The following is a 17,637-nucleotide window of genomic DNA, read 5'->3' as shown; positions in this document are numbered from 1 at the left end:
GATTCAATGTTACTTCCAAGTTTAGCACTCACAGTCACCTAAGTGAGCTGAGTGTGAGTGTGCAGCAGGTCCGAGAGTAACGTGTTCCCTCTGCGTGTGTGTAGCGCCTACAAGGCTGAGAAGCGAGCCGGGCGCGAGGGCCGCGAGGCGCGAGAGCTGCGCGAGGCGCGCGGGGCGCGCGGGGCCCGCGGCGAGGGGGAGCCCCGCGCCCCGCCCGCCGCCGCGCCGCTCGCGGCCCGCGCTGACGCCGCCCTGGCGCCGCCTCTCGACGCATACCACGCGCGCAGATATAATGATATGGCGCCAAAGTGAGTCCTGCACATACATCTCACGTAACATTGTAGGCGAGCGATTGCCTATTAGACCCCAAGATGATGCTAATATTTTATTGTCCAAGGTGTGATAACGTGGTCAAGTTAATATTACTGAACAACCGCCAGTACCTGTAAGTACTCCAACTCAACCCGCACCGCTTGTGGTGGCACACAGATGTCAGTGCACGCTCTAGATCTTGCGACGCACTGTATCGGCTGATGATTTAGTGGTTTTAGTGGCACGAGCTTACTGCGTACCTACAAGTAGACCTTGCATTATAATGTACCATGTCGTTAAACTTGACTTGTCGCGTAGATAGTACTTAGTGTATGAAGTAAGCATTCCACAAATGTAAAACCATTAAAGCTCACGCTATACGAGTAAAGTCCAATTTTTAGTGAAAGCACTGCGGTGGTGTTGAGTTTGATAACTTGCAGTAGCGTTAGTGTGGTAGAGCGTAAGATTGGTGGTCGGTTCACCTGGTGACGGTGCGTGTGTTGCAGGCACTGGGAAGAAGGCCCTCCCCGCTACCACGGGCCTACTGAGTATGAGCGACCCCCTCCATACTACTATCCCGGACCAAAGTGAGTACACTAATGCAACACCACTAGCCTTACTTTTGAACTCCAACACGACCAATAAACAGTCTCGCTACCTCGCGGTGAAATACATTTTCAAACTCAGGACATCGCATGTCCTAGACAATCTGTCTACTTTCATGTAACGTTAACTTTAAGCATTAAGTATCGATTAGTTTCATTTGTCAAAAGTGCGTTCAGTTGATGGCAAGGTACAGCTTCCGGTGCAAAGCCTGGAACACAATTGTGTTCGACGATATTAAAGATGAATTCACAACACTTCAGAAATTAAGGTGGTTTGATATTGTCAGAGAACAGCGTGGTCCAAGCCGGCGAGCAGCAAGGCGAGACGCCGCCCGGCCCGAGAGCTGGGCTGAGTACTTGAGTAATAGGTATTGTAGTCCGAGCTGCTTCCAGGCTCTCCTCATACCATCATTTTTGCTCTTTCACCCATCGGTTGAATAATTTCTCTAAGCAATAAGATGAGGAATTGAATAGTCATATAATTGAAGCTCTTTGAATGTTATGTCCCGGCTTTCACTGCTTTATGCCCAATACCTGTCTAGTGGCAATATTATGCCTATTTTAGCCATTCTTATTTTAATGTACAACAGTGCGACTGGTCCTTGTAGTGAAGGTATCGCTAGGATGTCTGTGGGCAACTCCAGTTATACACAAGAAGCGGGGACGAGCTGGGCGCAGTACTTACAGAATAGGTACTTTTATGAAATTGTGACGTATGCTTTGAAAGAAGAATCGATATCTATGATAAGGTTAAGGTTGTTTATATATTTTGTTTGAATCATAGCGAACCTGGGCCGAGTCCATTGTCCATCTCCAAGAACAAGGAGCCTGAACTTACAAAGTCCGAGTTAAGCAAAACGCAGAGCATAGAAGATAGGTATATGTAGTTTACTTGTTCCGCTGAGAATTGTTGAGTATTTGGTAGTGACCAGTTCTCAGTGGTGTTGTATCAGATGGCTAGACAAAGTCCTGACCTCGTAATGCCTTGTGTGACTCCCAGTGCTAGGCCCAGCGCGCTCCGCCTCTGCTCGCGCGGGGCTCGCGAGGCGCCCTGCGGCTGGGCGGACGACTTGGCCTCTAGGTACTGTCGTGCGGGCTTTGGTCATCTCTGCTTTACACGAGTTCAGTTCTTTTTCTGATGTTTGTCGTTTATTAATTCGTTTGCCATGCTATCATTTTCTGTTTTCAATTTGATATCGAACATGATATTCAATAGTTTCGTTCATCAGTTACGCGCTGATTGGAGGTAAGAGGTCTATCGTATGGGTTTTTGCATTTTTCATACAAAGGTTTGGAATTTCATATTCAAAACATTTAGAGCTCATTAAAAAAAAAGACTCTAACACTAAGGGATTTAATCCTTGTATCGCGGAGGGTTTCACAAAGATTTAATCACAAGGACTTTGGATTCACATTCGATCGTACATATAAATGCTTGTCTTGCACGGGAGTCGGTAGCTGAGTTGTGACCTCTACCACTCGGCTATCCGAGGCAAATTAAAATAAATCTAATGTAAAATACTATGATATATTGATCTTGATCTTGAGAGGCGAATCCGATATCCGAACTTGTCACGCAGAGTTTCTGATTTCTAGCCCGAGTCTGCCTCGGTTTAGTGGTATGAGCGCGGGCAGGTCCCCGCGCGCGCAGTCCCCGGCCACGCGCCGCACCGGCTGGAGCTGGACGCGCTACCTCCACACTAGGTACTGTAGCGGCCGCTGTGACACCACGCATCACCTGGTTGAGGCTCTTCTTCAGTCAACAAATATGTTTTGTAGTGCACTTTCTTCCTGTAGCCAGCCAAGGGCTAGCTTACTCGATTTCTATACATCATGTGCCGTATTCATTTGCTGAACTGTCTTTTCATCAGCCCTTTCCTGTATGGTATAAAGAGTCCACAAGCAGCTTGATATCACTGTGAATATTCATGGGTTTCAGTAACGGTCTGTCTTATTCATATCATTGCGTCCTTGTACAAAATACACGGTAATTATGCTGCAATGCGGATCGGAAAATATTTTTCTCACTGATTAAAATGATTTGTAGCTTCGTGTTAGATCTCCTGTGTTATGTGTGTATTTAAGTGTATATTTTGGTTGTTTTGTATCTGGCTAGAGGAGGAGTTGTCACGATATTGGTAAACCAATACAGTACTTCAGCACACTGCTAAATAGTATGGAGCTGGATCGCACTGTTACGTACTCTACAAATGTATTCAAATGCAGTTTTTGTATTTTTCAGCGATAGACAGTAAAACGGCGCTCACGGAACTGGACGAAGAAATGCTGAAATACTGAGGAACCCCCAGCCGGACCCCCCCCCACTTACGAGACAACGATTGGTGCGGCGCACGTGCAACATCATCATGTAGTACATACTACATACATGTTCTTAAGACCGTCTCCGAACACATCATAAGGATTTATTCAAATCAGGCATAAATTAAACTCGTGGCCAAACTAGTTGCTATTAAAACGTCCTAGACTTCTGTTACTAGGTGTCCACCGCGCTGCGCCCTGTCTCGTATCGTGTTCATAGTCAGAGAGGGCAACACGTTGCAATCTTATAGTATATTTTAAATACCAGATATTTTCTAGAGTTAATGTTGTGCGAGAGCTATGTTGTTATCGACGCTGCTTACTATGTCGCTCTTGAAAGCTCTTGTAATAGAGCGCCGCGGCAGGAGTACGCTGTTGTGCGGTAACGATGGTCTCGCTATATTCAAATCTCTCCGTTATTCCGTAGAGTAGAATATTTTACATACATTATTAGACGTCTCTAATTAAATTTCTCATACAGAATGTCTTCAGGTTTCTGGTCTCAGAACCTTATCGATGCAGGGCTACCATCCAAGTAATGTGTTAAGAAGGAACTTTAATTATTCGACGTAGTTGTAATCAAAGTACTAATGTAACGTAATACATACTGTAATAGTGTCGAATGTAAATAGTATAAGTATCAGTGAACAAGTCTCGAGTCACCTCCACAGTTACTGCCATATCTCGACTGTCTGGTGTGTTCGTGTAGCGCTGTCTCACGTCACATCGGCTCAATATTGTGCGTAAGAAACGTTGATCTGCCGATCGTGATGGCTTTAAATGATTTACAGATTTTTATTATACTTTATATGCGTTGTTGAAAGCGGATCACGACGACCGCACAAATGTATTTGAGTTTGAAATCTAAGAGATTCCTTTTTATTTTAGTATTTACGTGTATTCATTAGTTAAGTAATTAATTTCTCTCGTTTTTTCATTCACTTACTGTATTAAAACTGTAATTGTATGAAAAATAAAACAGGCACATGTTCGTGTGAAAAAGCGACAGAAAATAAAGGGCGGTAGAGGGCGGTCACTTGTTCACACGTACACAAGACGCCAGCGAGATTGTAATGCATTTATATTGAACTCGTATGTATAAGTATTACTAAACTACACTTGCATTGTACGCGAGCGCGACGCGAGGGAGGCTCACGTGCGGAACTGCACAACTCAAGCAGTAGTCTAACTTTAGCGCTTGTTCACTTTACGAACACTAGGTTTCTAAATATATTTGTATGGCACGGACCATGTCACCGATGTGTCGTCCGCGCTCACTTTGTTCGTAATTATATACCCTTTTTAGTATAATTTTGTGATTACTTGACATATTATTATAAATTACTCGGAGAGCGAGGTTATGTTCAAATAGTTGATTTGTTTAAATTTATATGTGTCATATCGTTAGTAAGTGCCGTTTATTGTATGTAAGTGCGGCTGTGTGTGTGTTTGTGTGATACCAAATATGTGTTGTCCAAGTGGTTGTAGCAGGGCTCCGGTAACTTTAACACATAACTTTGATATCGAAGCTGTGTATTTTAATACTCAAATGTCTTTCATACGAAGAAATCGTTCGATCGAAGCCCTGCACCATCAGTGACGCAGCCGCTGGGATTTTTTTATAAGAACACGTTATACAAATGGTTAGTCACAATAAACTGTGTCAAATATACTTATTATATAGGTCCCCAGCGGCTGCGGCCGCCGCTGATGCCTAGCAGCGCGCTGCTCCCCGTGCTCGCAGGCCGCGCTAGGCAGCGGGCAGCCCGCCTCGCGGCTGTCGCACTTAGTGGGAACATTACGTACGTTAAGCATTTCCTGCTCACTTTATCTTAGACGACTTCCTTTTGGAGAAAACTTGTTCAAAATATTAGTGATTATGTTGTGTCGCTGCTCAAGCCTTGTGCAGGTCGAGCGACCGCTCGGCGCTGGTAGGATAGCATTATTTAGCCATTTTATATTGATTTATGGAGAGTCGGCGAGAGTTGACGTACTGGATAGTGATAGTGAATGTTAAGTTAAGGTAGCGTAACGTAATTCCAATATGTAATCTTTAAACAAATAGTAGTGTAACCAAAAAGTAAGGTTTTGTAAGACCGTGCCGCTGTACGCGGAGGCTGTGCGTCCACACGGACAGGAGCGATCATTGTAAAATAAACAATTAATTATCTCTCGATGTGTGCTGTTGTTATTTGATTTTAACCATTTGCCCAAAATCCTATATCTATCAACCATCGAAATATATATTTTATAATTGTTATAGTAAACACAATGGGAAAACTTAAAAACAAAGTATTAAAATAACCAACACGTTTATTTGACCTCGTCCTTTGGGACTGGCAAAACTTAACCTAGCTAACATTAATTAGGCTAGTATAAATACGTAGGTATCGCTAATAAATACTGTTTCGTCGGTCAAGGTACTGCGGAGATCAGTGCGCCCGCGCAGCCGTCGCTCTGTGAACATGCAGTCGTAGGTTAGTGCTTGTTACTACCGTCTTACTCGGTCATTTGAATAAATATGATCTATAGTGGGTTCAGTACTAAGTAAGTATATGGTTTACTCAGTTTGAAACATTATTGAATAGTAAAATGAAACGATTTGGTAGTATTAAAGCCAAGGGAGCTGGGCAGTCCGTTCCACATGATGCGGAGGGTACTAACAGAGCGCGGGGCGGAGGTCTTTGCGGGCCGCGTCCAGCAGCAGGCGGTCCAGCTGCGCGCGACACGAGCAGTGCAGGAACTCGCGCGGCCGGACCCCGCGGAACACCTCCGCGATGGATGGCTTCACGTTGTAGAAGATGATGGTCTGCCCGCGCGCGTGGAAGTCGTCGATCAGCGCCTTGATACCCTGCAACGACAACTCTCCAGCCTCAACGATACTAGCGTATGCACCCATATACCTATCGCTTCAAGTAACTACTGACGACAAGTCTTAATTTTTAGGAAAAGAAATGTGCGTGAAGACTTTACTTTACGTAGTCGGGAGTGTAGTTGTTGGGTCTGTAGGCGGGCGTACCTTGGCGGCGGTGAAGTCTGCGGCCTGCACGTGCGTGGCGTCGATGACGAGCGGCGCGTGCGAGTGGTGGCGCTCGGCCGCCTTGCGCAGCGCGCGCCGCACGAACTCCGCCGACGGGAACGACAGCGAGCGGTCCACCGCCGCCACCAGGTGCTCGATACCGTCCGCGGACTGCCACCCAACACAACACCAATGTAGGGCTACGTCTAACAGATACCATATTTGGACACAATTGCGTTACCAATGTTAGTGATGCTCACCACAGCAGTAGTAACTTTGACGGAAGGTCTGGCGGAGGCATAGAGCAGGAACAATAAGTTGACAGCGATGCCGATGACGATGCCCAGCTCCAGCCGCAGCATCAGGCAAGACACGAACGTCACCACCGCGGGGATCAGGTCCAGCTCTGGAAACCAAGCCGATACTCACAAACAAATGTTTTTTAAAATAATTATACAGATTTCCTGAATGCAGCCCTTTACTGATTTCACAAATTTTTGGATAAGGCATATACAACCCTGACTATAGGTATCACAGAAAACTGTATGTTGACGAGACGATACTCACTCTTTGTCCTCCAAATAGGTTTGAAGACGTGAAGTTCCATCATGAAGACCACGGCGGCGATGATGACGGCCGCCAGCGACGCTTTTGGGATGTAGTAGAAGTACGGAGTGAAGTACTGTAATGAAAGACAATTGGAGTATTATAGTGTTTTGTTACCACCATAAATACAAAAAATGTCCGAATTAAAAAAAAAAGGTCAATTTAAAATCGAAATGGTAAACCTGATGTTTCGTTGCTAAACCTACATAATGGTTTGTTACAACAGAAATACAAATTATGTGGAAGAAATCTAATGTCTATATAAAAAGGTTAATGAAATACAAAGCAAAGCAAAGCTCAGTGTCAGATGGATAGACAGTATTCTTAGATAACTCAAATTTGGTTTTATCCTTTTTATACGAAACCCCTAAAAACGAACGAATGAGGCTGATGCAGGTGGGGGGTTGTTCGTCATTGTAAACCCAGTTTTGTGAAGGCTGGTCAAGAAGAAGTTATTGTCAAGGAGCTTCTTAGCTTCCATAGGGCGGAAAGAGTTCAGGACGACCTGCAGCAGGTTCGCATGTAGTACGAAGTGTGGCGTGTAGGTACCTGCAGCGAGAGCAGCACGAGCGCGCCGGTGTAGAGGCCGCCGGCCGTGCTGGCGACGCCGCTGGCGTGGTTCACGGCGCCGCGGGACAGCGCGCCCGACACCGGCATGGAGTGCACCAGCGCCGACGCCATGTTGCACACGCCCAGCGCCACCATCTCCTGCGTCGCGTCCACGTACTTGCCCTCCGCTGGGGGACAATGTAGCCTCGTAATGAAAAGGGGTCAACTAGTCGAGTTACACACGCATTTCTTATACTCTTTGTATGTACAAAAGAACTTCAATCAATCGTTAGCAAAATGCTTTATTCAAAATATCTCTTGAATAGACTAATACTTAAAATTTGACTACTGAAGTTTTACGTAAATACCTCATGGATATGTTAGAGCTTTGAGAAACGTTACGTGACAGTAAATTGTACAATACTTACAGAAAACTTTAGCGAGTGCGATATTCTCGAGAATGGATAGCAAAGGCACCACGAATATGGCGCTGCCGAGCGTAGACGCCATTTCAGAGAACGTGTAGGTGTGGTTACCCACAGTGGCGGAGAACGGCGGCGCTGACAGCTCCGGCAGGCCCGGTTTCACCTCACCTGCACACGGGAACGCGGTTAAATCTCATCACATACAATTTTAATATAGAAAACTAAGACGTAAAGCCGAATGATTCCAGAAGAAGACCACACAGGAATGAATGGAAAGAGGAAACGAGCGTAAAAATTTTAGAAAACATAATTGTTCAGAAAGTTCAATTAAGATTGCATCATGTGACTACCTGTGAGCACGAAGGGCGCCTGGCGCTGCGTGTCGAAGTAGTAGGCGAGCGCGGCGCAGACCAGCACGACGAGGATGTTGCGCGTGGTGGACAGGAACCACAGCGCGTGGCCCGCGCCGCGCCGCAGCCGCGACTCGCCCTCGCACGCGCTGCCCGACTCGCCGCCCGACTTCGAACTCACCTTTATGTCTTTCACTTTCTGGAATGAAAGGTGTGCAGGGATAATGTCATTTACGTTACGAAAGACTTCTATTCTTGTATTATGTTTTTCTACATATATTTGAACCCATTCTCAATTCTTCAACATGAGTTTCCCCGCTTCTCCGTTAACTACATACCCTGAGCAGCAGCAGCACGACGATGCAGGAGATCCCGAGCACGGAGTCCCACAGGCGCGTCTCACCGATGTGCTCGTACAGGCCCGTCCACACCTGCACGAAACAAACATCATACTTAGATAATATAACACTGGTCTGAAGGGGGCTGTGAGGCTCATCAGGGTGTACAAAACAAACAGTAGGTAAGTTAAATTGTTTTTGCACCTATCTGAGCAATTATACCTATACTGATATGAAAATATCCGTCAAAAAGAAAAAGGTACGACAAGAAGAACAAGGGGATGACACTATTTAATATTCTAAGGAATAGGTACAAACAGCTTCATTAATTGGTAACACCACACTCGTCCGTGTATACATTATTGGTAGGGGGTTACTTTTTAGTGACACTGCTCCAAGTTCAAAAGTTTATCTATCGCTGTATCAGCAATCATTTAGTCATCATTGCATTGGATTTGAGTTAACGTTAAAATATATCTGCTGGTGTTCAAATATATCTGCCTGTGTCGAGTCTCGATTCGAAGGCCGTTAGAAAGCACGTCTACACCGACACTCGCAAAAAGTTACAAATTATTCCAACAAAAAGCTTAATTATTAATTGCCTACACAAAAACTAACTAGACGCAATTTATTCGTTGCAAAAAATGCTATATGCACATTTGATAAGCATTTCATAAACTAAAATTATAAATTGATTGCAACATTACAAAAAACTGCTAAAGTGGTATAAAGGCAGAATAAAAAAGACACGTCATAGAGGAAATAATTTAAAGTACAATTTATTAAATTTTATTATAATTAAACGACTTTTATACTTTTTGCGTGAGTTTTTGCGGATAACAAAGACTCATAAAAATATGTTTTGACAGATAGGTACATACATACATACTAACATACATAAAAAAATTGTATCATAACAATGACGACTTCCTGCCACTCACTTGTAGTGGTATATTTTTTCTGATAATAAACAACTTCTCTCTAACTACAACGACTCCGCGATACTTTGACGCTGTTTGTATGTAAGGAGTGTTTACAGTTGTAACCCACCTGTAGGAACTTGCCCCCGGGAAAGCTGAGCCCTAGGATGTCCTTGACCTGCGTGGTGGCGATGATGATAGCGGCAGCCGACGTGAAGCCCACCGACACCGGCCCGCTGATGAAGTCGATCAGGAAACCTGAAATACAAAGTGTTTAGATCATTTTAAAGCTATTTTACAGTATGGAGTCAATGATACCTTAGCAATACTTTATGTCTTAATTTTTGTTGTTATAGGTATATGGGTATATATAGCGACTGAGTGTGTATGTACTTGGGGCAATGAGCTGAACGAGCAAGGTAACTACAGGTACATTTTATAATCAAGTAATTAGCATCACTTCGAGAAGCATCCTCAATCTCAAACGATCAATATGATTATTGCACGCTTGTTGTCATTCTTCTACAATTAGAGCACACGGTGTCGGACAATGATCGGAGCTGGTGACATTATAAACAGATCGTAGTAACTAATATTTAGAATGTAAACTCAGTAATTAAAAACAACCAATCGATGAATTACGACACTTTTTTATAACAGCATTGATCAAAACTCTATATAAATTAAAGGGAGACCTACTACCCGTACAGCTGAGCCGCAAATGGTTCAGTTGATCAAACACTAAGAGCAAGTTCATACCATAAACAAAACAAGTGAATGTTCGCCCTGCTCATACAATTTCTTAAAGAAACTACTTTTAGCACCATAGGTTACTTACTCACAATGTATTGCAATTAAATAATATTGCAGAGTTAAACTTGCAACTTGTAATATCTTCATAGGTGCGTGTGCGCAATCAAAAAATGACGTCTATGTCGTCACATGCTGAGAGGTTACTAATAGCGGAAGGAGAAAAATCTGTTGTTTTCTAAGTACTTATAGTTGATTTTGTATCTATGGTAGATACAAAACAACAGCAAATGAGTTTTAATTGATTTAAATGTCATCTTAGGGCCTCCCCGGTAAAGCTGCAATAGCTTTACCAAAAAGTTGTGGAGTGAATGAGTAGGTTCTGCATATTGTGCACCAATTAAAACTTTTGTAATTCTTGTTTAACATGTGTTTTCAGTAACTTTTTTTAACTCTGAACTTGATCTTTGATCTTGAGATCGGATTTCTTCGACAGGCTGTGAATAACAATGTAATGAAATCGGTCTGTTTATTATTTTGTAAATTTACAACAAAGTAATGACAACAGAGTGAAACCCCGCAGACAGGCTATTGTTGAGTTTTGTTCAGTGCCCCACTCTACAAACACTGCAGAAATGAATTCATTTTGCAACTGGTCGTTGCGCAGGATTGCGTTACGTCACACGTGTCAGAAGTAAAAGCAATGGACAATACTTACGTTTCCATTTACTCTTTTATAGTTCATATATTGAAGCCTAGATAATAATATGTGGAATAATGATAAGATGAGCCCAAATATTATGATAAAGTGGGTAAGCTTACCAAGCTGCAGTATGCCCATGAGCAGCTCCACACAGCCGGAGAGGAAGGCGAGCAGCACGGCGAACTCGGGCCCGAGCCCGTGCAGGTTCTCTCGGGTCAGGATGGCGGCGATGGCGGTGGGCCCGATGGCGGAGTCCTTCACCGAGCCGAACACCGTGTACACGAAGCACGCCATGAACGACGAGTACAGCCCGTACTGCGGCGGCAGCCCCGCCACGCCCGCGTACGCGATCGCCTGCGGGATCACCGTCAGCCCCACCGTTATACCTGCAACCACAAACACAGGTCATCACACAATGATACTGCATTCTCTTAATTATGTTACTTCTAGTAACCACTAACATTTTAGTTACAATTATATGAAGTCTATTAATAAGTGTTTAACACTATAATGAGTTGATAAAGCACGATTAAGATGCATTCAATCAAATTCGAAAAATTAAAACTCCATTCTGAAGTAATTTTTATTCAGATTTAATTTCATGAATACGACATTGTTTTTTTGCACGCTTTTTGTTTTCATATTGAATTAAACAGTAGATAAATGATTAATTATTTAAAATTTCTACGAAAACAAAACAAATGAAGCTGTTTAATTTCCACGAAGCGTCCAGTTGGCTCTTCGGCGCGTGACATTTAATTTGAACAGGTTTTTCTCCCAGTTAGCGCTGTCACCGGCAAATTAGATCGATCTGTTTTTATATAGTTTTAACAATCGCTGTGACGTAGAAAGTTGGTAATTGTCGCATTAGAAAAACTTTGAACTAACAATAAGAGCTTGGTTTAAATACATTAATTATGAGCCAAGGTTTGGCGGTGAAGGGATTACGACGGAGATGAACAAAATAAAACAAAGAGATTCGATTGCTGGCGTTGGACATCGTAATTTAATAAGTGATTCTTAATAAAATCAATTATAATTCACTCCCGTCAACAGTACTGATTAAAAATCTTTATTTAGAAGTGACTTAGGGATAATCTCGCTTATAAAAATCAATGGTAACCTAATTTCATTGTTTATTATTCTTATGCAATTATAATTTATGTTGCACAGACAAGGAAAAATAGCTGTTTAGAACTCTGATAAATGTAATTACCTACCGTAAGTAATTAAGACTTGATTTTCGAATTTCTCGATTTATGACAGCCTAATTGGCAAAGCATTGTTTTAACTCTTCTGAATCCGTTTGAGGACGGAAAAAACGGAATCTTATTACTGAGACTCTAGTGTCGCGAGGCCGATCCGTACAACATGAATTTAGGCGAAACATATGTATCACTGTTTAGTAACTAACAGCGTTGATACCGCCATCAGAAATAAGCCAGTCTCCGACCAAAATTTAGTAGTCATGGTAGGCCGATGGATGTCTGAACGTGGCAGTTTACCGTAGCTGTGAAAAATTATAACGTTACATAGTTTATGTTCTTCGATATTCGTTTAAGTATAGTCACGTAACACAATTATTACGACTTGTCTAGATTTTAATTGAAAGAAACTAGATGTTTTATCGTAATGTTTGCGACACACTGCACCGCTGCGCCGCCGTGCTGCGTGCTACACAAAGCCTGTGACGACATTAGACCATTACACGCTCCGCCAATCTCAATACATCTGTTCTCAAATATACACTTTTTACACCTTAATGCAAGGCCGCAGAGTTCATAGTCCCTTGTTTTTATTGACAATAATGCAACGCATTCCTGGCTATAAAAGTGCAATTTTCAATATAATTGAGGTCAATACACTCGCTCGATAATTTGTTGCTATCATTTCCTAAACCCGGAATCCGGCTTTATACTATATTTATATACATTATAATGTACTGTAATTAATTGCTAAATACGAGGTAGGTACCAAACATTACACATGCTCATATTTTTATATTTCTACTAATCTATAAAATGGTTCTTAATTTATGAATATTTAAGAAATCGTATGTATTATCATGGTATCAATAATCAGAAAGTGAATTCTCTCTTTACGTCACAAAATTTACTTTTTTAAAAGTATAAGCTTATTGCGACAGCTGTGATTCACAGGCATCGTGACGCAACATTAGCGAACAATAGCGGAGGATACAATCATCAAATTAATAACTAGCGCTTAACATATTTCCGGGATTTTTTCTTGTAAATACTTCATACTTTATATGCGGCTTTAAATATGTGAGATACAAAGAAAAAACATTATGACATTACCTATAAACTATCCATATTCATCCAACTAGGAATTAAAGGTAAGAAGATACTAGATAGATACTATTAATAAATGTGGCTATGAATGTGTATCCATATAAGTGTGTTATTTGCGATTACAGTACAATTACCCTGTAGGGGAAACTGTTGATGAATAGTTTGACTTTTTGACCCTTCGCCTGATTCCATCCACACCCACCCACATCCACACACGGGCGTACCGTTAACTACCAGTTAATGGAGAGAGGAGGTCAGTCGGTTAGTTAGTCGTTTTCGGCAATAAACATCGACCCTAACATAGTTATACCAGCCTTGTCTAACAAGTCACAAATTCAAAAGCGTGAATTAACAAAGAATGAAAACGTTGTAATCTTTACAATATAACTGTTTAAATTTAGCATCTTTTATCTGTAGAATACGTAGACCTTTACCGTTAGTTTGAGACAAATACAGTCACTGAATTTACATTACATCGGTTTCTCTGTAAGATGGAACTCCTGTAGTACCTAAATAATTGGTGTCTATAATGTAGTGCTATTTAAAAAAACATGTAATCGGTAGCATAAAAGCTGTCACGTTCATTACGAAGAAGACAGCAACTTCATGCTTCCTTAAATGTCATGGTATTGAGAATCAGACCTACTGTTAGGTTAGATAAGTAGTTTTAATTGTGCTGCGGATAAATATTTCCAAGGCGATTATGAAATGATAAATTATCCAGTTGTGTAGGTATTACCGCGTAGGAATAAGGTGCATGCATTTCTAAGATTACCTATAATAAAAGCGGCTCTTAAATCTAAGAAAAAATAATTCTAAAGATGTAAAGGAATAAGTATGGCAAAAACTATATTAGGTATACCTATTTGCAGTATAGTATAATACCTACTTGAGGCAATGGCTTTATGAAATGGAACCTATTACCTAGTAACAGAAAGGGGACGCTATCAGATGCTAACCCTTGTACACAAGTGATCATTTTATAATCGTGAGTGTCTTTAAATAATGTTCAAAGGTATGGAGGCGATATTTGATTTCTATACATCACGTGACCTGACACCTCCATAAACATTCAAGCGTTTTCCATTGACGCTTACGACTATAACAATGTCACTTGGGTAGAGTAGAGAGGCTCATACAAAGTCCGCGCTCCCAATGCTGGCAGTGTTACAGAGTTAATACAATTTCACAGGCCGCACAGAGCGCTTAATTAAATCGCCAGTGGAGCGTGCATCACCCACATACTTGCGCCGGGCGATGTGATTATATTATTGTTTGTTAATCTGCGACGTGGAGTTAAATAAACGAGATGGTCATGATACAGAAACTACAGCTCATTGTAAATATTATTTACTCTGCCTTATAACTGAGATCATTTTAATATCGGCATTTTGCACAGTAATAACGTGTATTACATAAACTTGAGCATTCAACCTGTTTTTAGTCCTCGACGCAAAAATGGCGCGGTATCATAAGTTTGAGTTTGAAGATCGTAGCTCTCGGAATAGACAATATATAAGCATACATGCTTATATTAAATTGGCAACAACTTCCTAAATATAAGATATCAAATTAAACGGCTTGACTTGTAGAATACAATATAACAGTAAAGTCATTCTTGTTAGTTAGGTACATACAAGTCAGTGAGCCAGCACAGACAAATACCAACTCTTAAATGTATTATAATGACTGATAAGACAACTTCACGTCACTTTTCTATTTTCTAACCGTGTCTACACTAATGCCACCTCACGAATTCGGAGTGCAGACTCACCGGCGATGGCGTCTGCGAGTCCATGTCGCGCTGTGTACTTGGGCAGCCACTGCAGGATGGGCAGCCGGCGCAGCAGCGTCTTGGTGGAGCAGCAGGCGCGCGCCCGCCGCGCCGCGCCGCGCCGCCAGCCGCCCGCGCCCGCGCTGCCCTCGCCCGCCTTGTGCGGCAGCTCGCCGTTGTACGTGCCATTTGTATCTGCACACAAAACATTATGTTACTAAACATACACGACACATGTGGGATTCTTATGAAATATGAAGAAATGTGAAAAGATAGACAAATACGATAGACGACGACATCATTTAGGTTTGACAGATATCAAAATGATGCCATGGGATAACAGCAGGCGATAGGATTTGTTTCAGCAGGAATACCAAACATTACAACTTTTGTCAAATATCAGTGTTATAACATCACGCTTTCGCTGTGTTGTTAGAGTTACAGACTGACATCTTACTTCGCACTGCATTCATTTAGTTTGTTTACATAAAAATAGCTTCGACAGTACTAAAAGTATTGCTTACAGAGTGAAACACAAGCTAAAGGTCGGAAGCGACTGCCGAGTCATCGAGAAGGTAACCTACTTGGTCATGAACTTGCACATTGTTGTGACCATGAATATCGCAGACATATCTTTAAACCATCTATTAGAGGTAATTAGTGTTCAGAAAGTCTTCGCGGCAGAAATATTAAATCCTTGTTGAAAACTAGTAGAAGAGCCTATACTATATCTGTAATAGTCGTGACGCTTCATCACAGTCATTAGACAGCTCACCTCTGCGGGGTCACAGCGCTGGGTGATGACGTTGTTCAGTTTACGTCAGCACGTCAGATCAATTGACTGAATATGACTTCCTGACAACCACAGCTCTAGCATCATTTACAAATCTTAACAGTCCCTGAGTAATCACTATATAATGTTGCAAATACTTTTAAGAAAATAGTGAAAAGTCGCATGTTTTAGTTTTCAGGCAGCAAAACTAAAGGAAATAAAAAGTTTGACACCCACTGCGTATAGACGTCTGCGAAAAACGTCTAAACTCAGAATCACTGTCACAACATAAACCGTAAAACTTCAATTAGATTAAGTAAACACAATAAAGTACGGCTAACTGTAACTGCTGAAGGTCAGGGGCTGATGTAATTATGTGCATAATTATCTGGTCGATACGCGCCGAGCTCAATACCAACCATAGTCCGAGTAGCCCGCTACTCGGAGGTGAATTAGTATCGCGCCAAGTGCACATCTACAGAAATAGCTCCAATTGTGTGGAGAAATGTCTGAAATAAGACTGAAGAAAGGCGGTTTCTGTGTCTTTTTGAACTCCTGAAATTTTCTAGAACTAGATTAGGCTTATCAAACAGGGCAGTTGGTATAACTGCAGCAGAAAAAATACTCAGGTCAGATTGATAATAATTTATCAGTAGATATTGGTAATATTAAAAAATGGTTATGTCATAGATAGATGATATAATGAAGCAATAAAAATTCATTATGTATGCGATTTCAATCAAGTTTAAAACTGTTATGACTTTCAATTAGTTTCGGTTTGAATTTCAGTGATTTGGTTGCGGTCGAGCTGCTATTATCTTCACGGAGGCTTAGCGGCGACCTCTACACCAGCCTGTTTGTTTCAGGCAGCTTGACGTCGCCACATGAATACATGTATTTGATGAGCCGCACCTGTGTCAGCGGCAGGTTTCCAATACAACTGTTGTTTACTTAGCTGATTGAATTCTAAAGATTTGATCAAACTTCCGCGTTTCATATTGTTGCACTCAATAAACTTTATTAAACACGCCAACAATTCATGCTTTGTCGTTTCTGCGTTATTTATTTGTTGAATATTGGACATGGTATATGGATAAATATTGCGACACGTTTAATTAGAAAAATAATCTAGTAGCGTCCATGTTTCAAGTTAAGTAGAAGCAGGTACATACACCAAGTTTAAGTATGTAACGTTCTCGAGCTTTGATTGACGCGCTTGCTTGTTTGATTAATTGATGCAACAATACTTGGGAAAAACACTGTTTGTGACAACATCGAAACCAATAACTCGATTAGGTATTGTTGCAAAAACTATTACATTATTATCTACAAATCAATTAAGGTTTCTTGGAACCTGCATACGCAAATAACCAATGGACTCTATTAAGTGGTATCGTGTGGTCACATAACTACTTCTTCGAATAGTTTCTGATGACTGTGTGACGGTGTCGCTACTGCCTCCGTTCCGAGTACATATAATACTCGGGTCAGATGTGAACCCGGGCCTTCCGCAGCTAATGTCGCAATCACAGCGACAGTTAATGTGTGTATTCAAGTGTTGGGTTACGTTGTGTGTATGGCTTGTGCCAGTTAAGTGTGTTTGCTCGCATCCGTTAATCCAACAACGACAAACATATTATGTGTTTAAAAAAAGCTGGTCAAGTGGGAGTCTTATTTGCGGCAATGAGGATTTCGTACAAATTGTTTAAAGGAAAAAAATTAGCTTAAAGTTTTTTCAACCACCAAATGTGTGACCCTACTAACTGTTACTTCATTGTGATATTTATTTTTAATGTTAGAAATCACGCAACATCATTTGTGAAAATTTCAACTGCATAGCCATACCGGTTCTTGAGATACAACGTGGACTAGTAGGTTTTAGA

The 17,637-nt window shown here is 41.7% G+C and overlaps 1 protein-coding gene and 1 long non-coding RNA gene across 2 annotated transcripts in view; one reads left to right on the top strand and one right to left on the bottom strand.

The window, feature by feature from the left end:
- The first annotated feature begins 220 nt into the window (after positions 1-220).
- Positions 221-5,412, top strand: LOC113494866. Its single transcript, XR_003400685.1, has 3 exons — positions 221-308; positions 819-899; positions 3,160-5,412. It is a non-coding gene; the product is annotated as an uncharacterized LOC113494866 (long non-coding RNA).
- A 119-nt stretch (positions 5,413-5,531) lies between these two features.
- LOC113494863 (sodium-independent sulfate anion transporter-like) overlaps positions 5,532-17,637 on the bottom strand; it is a 32,702-nt gene continuing 20,596 nt past the window's right edge. The window contains exons 2-13 of the mRNA XM_026873365.1: positions 14,983-15,177; positions 11,016-11,282; positions 9,574-9,701; positions 8,524-8,616; positions 8,186-8,384; positions 7,839-8,003; positions 7,411-7,598; positions 6,823-6,937; positions 6,516-6,661; positions 6,256-6,426; positions 5,901-6,087; positions 5,532-5,693 (exon numbers count right to left, since the gene is read on the bottom strand). Coding sequence (XP_026729166.1) covers positions 5,692-5,693; positions 5,901-6,087; positions 6,256-6,426; positions 6,516-6,661; positions 6,823-6,937; positions 7,411-7,598; positions 7,839-8,003; positions 8,186-8,384; positions 8,524-8,616; positions 9,574-9,701; positions 11,016-11,282; positions 14,983-15,177 — 1,856 coding nt within the window. The 3' untranslated portion in view covers positions 5,532-5,691. The remainder of the gene's footprint in view (positions 5,694-5,900; positions 6,088-6,255; positions 6,427-6,515; positions 6,662-6,822; positions 6,938-7,410; positions 7,599-7,838; positions 8,004-8,185; positions 8,385-8,523; positions 8,617-9,573; positions 9,702-11,015; positions 11,283-14,982; positions 15,178-17,637) is intronic.

This window comes from Trichoplusia ni, chromosome 6, assembly GCF_003590095.1.
Source record: "Trichoplusia ni isolate ovarian cell line Hi5 chromosome 6, tn1, whole genome shotgun sequence".
Taxonomy (NCBI): Eukaryota; Metazoa; Arthropoda; class Insecta; order Lepidoptera; family Noctuidae; genus Trichoplusia; species Trichoplusia ni.
Note: the sequence above shows the minus strand (reverse complement) of the source record. Positions and strands in the feature narration are given on the sequence as shown.